The sequence below is a fragment of the Salvia miltiorrhiza genome, chromosome 6 (assembly GCF_028751815.1).
Source record: "Salvia miltiorrhiza cultivar Shanhuang (shh) chromosome 6, IMPLAD_Smil_shh, whole genome shotgun sequence".
In the NCBI taxonomy this organism is placed as follows: Eukaryota; Viridiplantae; Streptophyta; class Magnoliopsida; order Lamiales; family Lamiaceae; genus Salvia; species Salvia miltiorrhiza.
The window spans coordinates 6752233-6761305 of NC_080392.1; the positions used below are offsets into that span (position 1 = coordinate 6752233).

Genomic DNA, 9073 nt, shown 5'->3' on the forward strand with positions numbered 1-9073 from the left:
CTCTTAGGTAGTACTCACTTTATTGATGTATTATTCCATATGATCTGTTCGGTACCCGAGTTGTTCCAGATATATGGACTATTTTATTTGATATGTATAGCATGTGCAAATAAAATAAGGGTGCGACCCATCCAATTTTTGACCCTACATTGTGAGAATAAAATAATGAGCATATATATATGCAGCCCCAATTTGATTCCATGGATTTTCAAACTTATATATCAAATCCTATGTAAATTTTTACCTAAATTTGTCAACTGCCCTGTCAACTCCGATGTTAGGTTCCTTGATAAATCATGCTTTACCACAAATTTCTACACAAAAGAAACAAAGGAAAAAGAACACTAGCACTCTTGATGTAAAGTTTGCTTTAAACCCATATTATTTTCCTACTATTTAAGGAGTAGTATGTTATTTAATTTTCGAGTTTGAGATTTCGAAAAATCAATTTTCATGCTATTGCATTTAATAGTAGCGGAGGCTTTTGTAAATGGATTCGGACAAATATCGATGTTTTTTTTCTAAATATCGATTTTATAAGAGGTAAGTTTAACAATTAGAATTTCACGCTACATCTATCATATTAACAGTGGCATATGTTTCGCATCACAGTCTGTCGGTGAAAAAAAAAATTCAACCAAAACTCTGTTATTAATCTGTTTAATTAAATTCTACCGTTCCAACAGACTAAATTCCATCGCTATATTTCTGTTGTTAATGCCCCCTTTTTTGAAGTGAAAAGGATGAGGTAAAAAGTTAGACGTGGTTGAGGTAGAATATAAGAAAACAAAGCATTCAAGTTTGGGAAGTGAAATTTAACATGCACGAGGGTCATCTCACATTTCTAATGCAATCACCATAGACATGACAAAATGGTAAGCTAGCACGCCAAAAATAATGACAATTAATGATCGTTGTTAATAATTTAATTTTATAGGCAATATTTCTTTGTGCATGGAAAGTAAAAGTGACTAGATTTACAAGTTTTATCAATCTAGAAGGATTATTTAGAAATGAGAACTCAATAAAAAAAATCCGGTGACAAGAGGAACAAAGGCATATATATCAATTTAGAGAGAGAATACTATGCAATGTCATTTGTAATGATGAGAGAGAAAATGAAGTAGCATATATATCACTTTAGAGAGAATACTATGCAATATCATTTGTAATGATGAGAGAGAAAATGAAGTAGCATATATATGAATATAGAGAGAGAATACTATGCAATATCATTTCTCAAAACATATATAGCTAATAAAAGTGTGACAGGAGGAACAAAGGCATTTTCGAGGCTAGCATTGATTAATTATCAACCCTAGCTATAGCTAACGACTCACATGATTGACACGGACAAGAAGTAAGCTGCCAACCATCAAATTTTGATCAAGAATTCTGCTGCAAGCATCATCACTTACCATCAGTTTCTTAGATAGATATATATTCTGTCACACTTTCAATTTACATAAGTATATAATTTGTCGCATTCCACGATAAATAATGCAATCCCACCAATATTCTTGAATGTGAAAAATTCAAAATTCTTGCATGTGACAAAAATGGAGGGCAAGATGAGCCATGACAAATTCAAGGTAGCATATATTCTCCATTTCTTTCTGGGAGCTGGGAATTTGCTGCCGTGGAACGCGTTGATCACCGCGGTGGACTACTTCGGCTCCATCTACCCGGGCCGCCACGTGGAGAGGGTCTTCTCCGTCGTGTACATGGGCTCGTCGTTGCTACTTCTTGTCCTCCTCTTGAACTGCCCCAAGAGTTTGAGTTTGAGTGTGAGGTTGAGATTGAACTTGGGGTTTTCTATGTTTCTTGTGTCATTAATGGCTACTCCTCTAATGAATTGGACATGCCCCCAAATGAGTACAACAACCTCTTACTATGTGGTGGTTCTCACAGTTATGATATGTGGGTTTGCTGATGGATTGATTGGAGGTACCCTTATTGGAGCCGCTGGGAAGCTCCCCAAACACTACATGCAGGCTGTTTTCGCCGGCACCGCCTCCTCTGGTATGTTTTTCCATTCCAAATCTCAATCCCAAATTTTGGATTTTATTTTAATAATGTCTCAATCGCTTTTGAACTCACTCGTCGCGCCAACTTTTGACTCAATTATTTAGCCCTTGACAATCCACAATGATGGGCTTCAAAAAATATAAATTATTCCATCTTCGATGAATAGCTAAGTTTAAGCTCCAAACTCGTATAAAAAAATAGAAGGGGCCGGATTTTCAATATATATTTAAATATATATTTAAAGGTCAGTCTAATTTGCAACAAAGTCCAAAATTCGAGATTTAAAACGCAATTATCTAGTTGGAGTGTATTTTATGATATTGTAATAATTAATTTTGGTTTTAGGTGTATTGATTAGCATATTGAGGGTGATAACAAAAGCATCACTCCCTCCAACACCACAAGGCCTAAAAACGAGTGCTGAATTCTACTTCGTCGTGGGCTCTGCAGCCCTAATTTTATGCATCATCATCTGCAATCTGCTCTACAAGCTGCCGGTAATGCAGCATCACTACACGAATTTCCGACAAATGTTACCGGTGAACAGCTGCTCGAAGCTCAGATTGCGGCAAACTTTCAAGAAAATTAGGTTTCCGGCATTCGGGGTGCTGATGATCTACACGGTGACGCTGTCGATTTTCCCGGGTTTTTTAGCGGAGAACATCAAATCCCAAGTGCTCAAGGATTGGTACCCGATCGCGCTGATCGCGACGTACAATTTGTCGGATTTCGTGGGGAAGGCGGCGACGGCGGTGTACGTGATGGAGGGGATCGAGGCGGCGACGTGGTGGTGCGTGGCGAGGTTGGCGCTGTACCCGCTGTTTGTTGGGTGTTTCCGGGGGCCGGAGTGGCTGAGGACGGAGGCGCCCGTGGTGGTGCTGACGTTGATGCTGGGGTTTAGTAATGGCTACCTTACTAGCGTTCTGATGATCCTGGCGCCCAAGGCGGTGCCGGAGGCGGAGGCGGAGGTCGCCGCCATTGTTATGGCGGTGATGCTGGCGGTGGGGCTGGTGGCCGGCTCAGTCATAGGGTGGTTTTGGGTCATTTGAAAATTAATGAAATTATGTCGTGATTTGGAATTGTGTGTATGTTTAGGTAGTTGTTCCTGTTGATTTTGTGTTGGGATATTTGTTCCAATTTGGGATAATTTTCAATGTATAATTTAAATATAAATGACCAATTGATGAAATGACAAATCTACCGATAACGTTTGTAACTTGCAAGCTATTCACGTAAGTACCAATCTTTTATCTTTTTATATATAAAAGCTTATAAATAAAATCAATTTAAAAGGTAAAATTATAAATTATAAAGATAATATATTACTTTCTCCATCTACGAAAATTATAGTGTGGTTGGGAGGGCATGAGTTTTTAATAAATGGTTGGAAGATGTGTATAAAATGGAGAAAGAATTTACCAAAATTGACTTGTTAAATGATCGGTACATTTTATAAATATTAAGGGTGGGTGTGTTTGCTTTTTATCCCTCTAAATGGAGGAATAATATAATGAGATATAAACTTACTTAAAGTGGGACCACATTTGTTATATCTTATTTGGTTTGAAGGATAATATATAGAGTCAATATAGAAAGTAGCCACTTTTTTTAGTAAACTTAAAATTTACCCACTCAAATAAATTTTTTAAAAAATACTCACTTTTTGTGTTAAATGACTAAATTGCCCCTAAGATTGAAATTAAAAAAATACCCACATTTCACTCTCTCCTCTCCGTCTCTATCTCTTGGTCGCTCTGTTCTCTCTCTCTCTCTCGCCAGTAGCTGCATGCGCGGCGCCGGTGGCGACGTCGGAGCTGACGGCGACTCGCGGTCCCAGGCTTCAGCGAGAGATGGAGTGGGGAAGACGGCGTCGGAGACGCTGACCATGGCGGTGGCTCGTAAATGGCTTGACAGAATCGCCTCTGATTCCCCCATCTTTACTTCATCTTACCTTCTCACAAGTTCACATCACATCAAGCTGATACAAATCAGCTTCTCCTTTCCCCTTGAAAATCCGTCACAGCTGTCTTCTCCGGCGAGGTCGCACCTCTTATTAGCACTGTTGTTCAGGCTTTCCAGTCTCACTACTGCCGGCACTGGGTCTCCTGACTCTTGATATATAATTGTGAAAATTCACTTCTAATTAGTCTTATGATTTTCACGCAGAAATTGCTAATTGCTAATTGGTGATTGGTGGATATATTAGCACCGTTTTGTTGGAGAGTGTTATCTTTATTTGGGAACTTAATGAAATATCATAGCCCTTGTTTTGATGATACCAAAATGCTTAGGCTTTTCTTGTAATAGACTAGAACCTTTCGAACTCAAGTGTTGAAGTTCACCTTCTAGTTTAGCTAGTGTTCTGAAGACTGAAGACCAGATGAATGAAGAATGAAGAACGAAGGACTAAAGGCTGAAGCCTGAAGAACTCGACTGTTGTTCGCGATTAAAGGCAGAGTCAAATACTGATATTTGACTAAACGAGTTTCTCAACTGAAGAATCAGTTATGACTGATTCATTAATGCAGGCCACGTGGATTCGGCGAACTGATACTAAAGTTAACTATTAGTTAACATGCATTCTTCCTCGGACTGATACTATAGAAGTTAAAAGGAAGCCACGCACTCCAAGTACAGTCGCATTAAATGCAGAGATTCAGAGGATCGTCTTTTCTCTGCAGAGCATTCCTTTTTGGTGATTACCTTTTCAGAGACATCTTATCTCCTGTACCTGAGTAGCCGTTTCTCACCAAACAAGAAACCTCGAAGATTGAAGCCTCAACCAAGTTCGAATTTCTCTCCAACGGATGAATTCTTAAAGACCATCTCCGCCAACGGATCTATTTAAGACCTCGCCTATAAATAGAGCTCGAGGAACACTTCAATTTTCACCGATTCAAATACACAAGCTGAAACGCTGCCGAAATTGCCACTCAGCCAATCAAAGCCTTTCAAAGTTTGAATCGAAGAAGAGAATCCAAAAGCAGAAATCAGTCTACTACTGATTACATAAATTCTCTTAGAACCTTAGTGTTAGGTCCCGGAAGGTCTAGAACAGTGTGAGGAGCGCGATTTTCAAGAGGAGTGTGGCTGCCGAATGCGGCGGCGTGGTTCTTCAGGCAGAGGATGGACAAGAAATGGTGGGACCCACTTCAAAATTATATATATAAAAAAAAAAATCAAAGGAAACGACGTTAAATAGTCGTTTTCTTCATGGGTTTAAATGCATCCTTATTTTGGACTATGGAGAAGGTTTTTGCAACAAGGTCGAGTATGAGGGGGTCAAAGCTCTAGGGTGTCTAGTTCAGGGGTGGATTCGCACCTTAACCCTATTTTAAATAACACTATAAGATTGAAAATGACACTATAACATTTTAAAATGTTACAGCGTTATTTATATAATTGAATAGTGTCAATTATAAGTAGTGTTATTTGTATAACTGAATAGTATCATTTACACAATTTGGATCAGTATGCTGGTTTAGATTAGCATGTGGATCAGGATCTGAGTACGGGTCAACCCGAATGTACAGAAAATTTTGTGTTTATAGTTTGGTGAGAGGATTGAGTGTTATTATGGTATCCCCATAAACATAAACGTTAAATTTGTGATATTTTAACAAAACCACATATACGAATTACTTTCATTATTGGATTCTCTTAATCTTTATTGGAGTGTATAACTATTCCCCGTCATTGATTTCATGGGATTAAGTATCGCAAGCTATCCCATAGTGTGTGTTAAATTTTAGACCCAAACTATTAATAGATTAATAATTTGGGCCTAAAATTTAAATTATTAAAACCCCCGACGGAAACGCGATTCCATCGCCACCACCGACGAAAACGCGATTCCATCACAGATTTTAATTTTAAAATTTAAATTACTAAAACATAAATAACTTTACGATGGAATATGATCCATCGGTACTACTGCCGACGGATCATATTCCGTCGCTGATTCCAATTTTAAATCTTAAAAATATTAAAAAAATAATAATAAAGTAATGACGGTCTTAGAATCCATCGTTATGTTTCCATCGCAAGACCGTCGGTGAATCCGTCGGTACGTTCGCGGGAATTTTTCCCGGCATCGTTTTTTCTACATCCGTCGGTATATCTGACGTTTTTCTTTAGACTATGAATTCATCGTTATTCCGTCGTTAATTCGTCGGTATTCTGTAACGAAACACGTTCCGTCGTTAATTCCATCGGTGTCTGGTAGCTTTTCTTGTATTGATTATTACATATATACACTTCATGTAGGATCAATCATTCTAATAAATAATTTAGATTACAATGACAATCTCATTCACATATATTACATGTGTTAGCATCTTTTATAAAAGCGGTTACGCGATTGAAAAAAATTGAAGTACAAAACACTAGCATAGTTTACAATTCTACATAAACGAAATTTATTTTTAGATAAAAACACAAAAACAAAAACAAAAATAAAAAAGAAACAAGAGCAAGGAGTAGAGTTAGAAATTAATGTTTTGTTTGTGTATGAAAAATAAATATTTTAAAAGATTGTATAATTGTAAAATCAAACTTGAAATCTTTGACTTCAGATATTCAGTATTAATTACTAAAAAATGGTTTATTGTTGGTCTTCAATTTCATCCTCAGCGTCCCAAAGAAATCGAGCATATGAAGCCATGACATAGCTGCCATAAAATGAAATCCCATAATTAATAATCAATTAAATATTACACCTAATGTCCAAATTAAAATTTAAAAATAAATAGCATAGAATCTTTACCCGTTGTCCGGTTCGGCTTTGACGGCACGATCAAAATAGACGTGAGCGCGGTTTGCATCTTCATATTTGTGCCATATTAGATCACCATATAGTGACAAAGCATTTCCACTACTTGGATTTGCCAATATTGCCCTTCCACAATACACTTCTGCCTTCACAAAGTCTCCACGAATCTGTTTATATTTTATACTCCATTAACAAACAATTACTTGGTTTTAATATTAAATAATACTTTCTTCGTCCCTAATAAACTATAGTATCATTTGGGGGGGATGAGTTTTAAAAAATGAAAGGGTGTTAAAATGGAATTAATAAAAGCAGTGAGGATTGTGAAACATATGATCAAATAAAAGAATGAAGAAAAAGTGATGGACATATATACCTCTTTCAAAAATCTAGCATAGTTGGTTAAAAGCATGGAATTTATGGGGTCGGCCTCAATCATGCACTTATAATACACATCCATACTAGTGTCATTTGAGTCCCAACAGCCGCCCTCATCTCCGTCTCCATCTCCATCTCCGCCGCCACTTACGCCTCCGCCGCTGCCGCCAACCACCGCCGGCGTGCAGCCCATTTCTTCTACGTCTTCTTCTCCATCCTCAAGCGGAACAAGAAATCTATGATGCATGAGATGAGATTGGGTTAGATTTGTGGCGATTTTGTTGATAGGATGGTGGTCGAATGAAATGGAACAGGATGTTGGTAGTGATTTGGTAGCCATTTGCACACAGAATTCTGTTTCGGGAGTGGACTGGGGAACCCATGACTTCAGCATAGGTGTTGAAGAGCTTCTCAAAAGCATTTTAGAGAGAGAGAGAGAGAGAACTCTGAATATGTCGCAACTGATCTTTTTGTTCCTCAACCTTGGAGAGCAGGCAGGCCTTTATATATATAGTGGTACCATATTTTGTATTGATTTAATAAATTAAAAATCAAAAAAGAAAACTTAATTAATTGCTAGAAAAAAAAAAGCTCCCTGATTAGAGGCTGCATTTATTAAATTTTAAATTCGAGATTTTCATAAGATAATTATTCTATTATTCGATTTCATGATAGAAATTTTGGACGAAAGTTCAAATAAAAAACTAATAATTTAACAATTTCATTAAGAACAAAAAAATAGATTTAACAAATCCTTCATAATATAAACTGAAATTTTCACCTATCCAAACACACTAAATCTCGCAGTTATCCATAAGTTATAACACACAGAGATACTGACGCAACAATTGTGCATCAAAACATAAAGAACAAAACCACCAAAATTGGTTACCCAATTTGGTGATAAAACACACCTACGTCTGGGGGGTGGGTTGGGGTGGGGGGGGGGGGCACGGCCAGGTTAAATTATCCACTAATGACGATAAGATATACAAAGTACTTACACGCGAAGACTCGTTCTTCCTAGCCTCTATATCTTCCCAAACCTCCACCAAAGTGAATAACTGAGAGTAAGACACCGACTCACTCTCTAAGTGTGAATGCTACACATTCACCACCTAAACCCAACAATATAAACAAACTTACACCAACAAGATGGTGTAAGGGAACGAAAGAATAAACCAATCAACACCCAACGCTTACAAGATGAAAAAGCAAAATATAAGAACACACTCACACGTACTGTATGCTCTGAACAAAGCCCACAAAAATACTCTCAAAATACAGTAGAGTAATACCAAAAAACAACAACCCACTCTGGTCCTTATCATCGCATATATATAGTCAAACCCTAGCAGGAAGCATGCTTTGAATAGGACTCTCTGAACTAGTTGGAGTCTATCTGATAAATTGGAACGAAATAACTCTCCTCAATATGCAGAATCCGATCCATGTTTATCCACAAATATGTAATGGATAACTCCAAGTTTATCTCAAAAATCCGCAAGTACAGAGCTAATAGGAGTCTTCAGCGAACTTAGAATATAGAAAGCAACTCGTGAAGCAACTATTCTAAACAACAAAGTAGAACATTGGAAAACACTTGTGTTGTCTACATAATGACAATAATAATGAGTATAAAAATACTCTAACATAAACTTTGTGAATTCGTGTTAATCATATAAAAATTAATGTATTTTAATAACAATAATTATTGTGTCCCTATTTTTTTTTATAAAGGTGACTACTATTCTTCAATTTTTATAGTAGCAAACTAGTACGCTCTCTCGTGCAATGTACGGATCACAATATATTTATTTATTTTAAAATTTTAAATTATTTAAAAATGTCAAAATATCATTATTTATGAGTTAGATTAATTGGTAACAAAAAAAT

General features: G+C 36.9%; 2 protein-coding genes across 2 annotated transcripts; one reads left to right on the forward strand and one right to left on the reverse strand.

The window, feature by feature from the left end:
• The first annotated feature begins 1163 nt into the window (after nucleotides 1-1163).
• LOC130988284 (equilibrative nucleotide transporter 8) lies at nucleotides 1164-3244 on the forward strand. The gene is made up of 2 exons (XM_057912087.1): nucleotides 1164-2022; nucleotides 2374-3244. The coding sequence occupies exons 1-2, from the start codon at nucleotides 1560-1562 to the stop codon at nucleotides 3075-3077; spliced, it is 1167 nt and encodes a 388-aa protein (XP_057768070.1). The 5' UTR covers nucleotides 1164-1559; the 3' UTR covers nucleotides 3078-3244.
• Nucleotides 3245-6291: 3047 nt separating this feature from the next.
• On the reverse strand, nucleotides 6292-8486 carry LOC130988285 (uncharacterized). The gene is made up of 3 exons (XM_057912088.1): nucleotides 7176-8486; nucleotides 6794-6966; nucleotides 6292-6698 (listed from the first exon to the last, which is right to left on the reverse strand). Exons 1-3 carry the CDS (start codon nucleotides 7596-7598, stop codon nucleotides 6632-6634), a joined length of 663 nt encoding a protein of 220 aa, XP_057768071.1. The 5' UTR covers nucleotides 7599-8486; the 3' UTR covers nucleotides 6292-6631.
• Nucleotides 8487-9073: the final 587 nt, after the last annotated feature.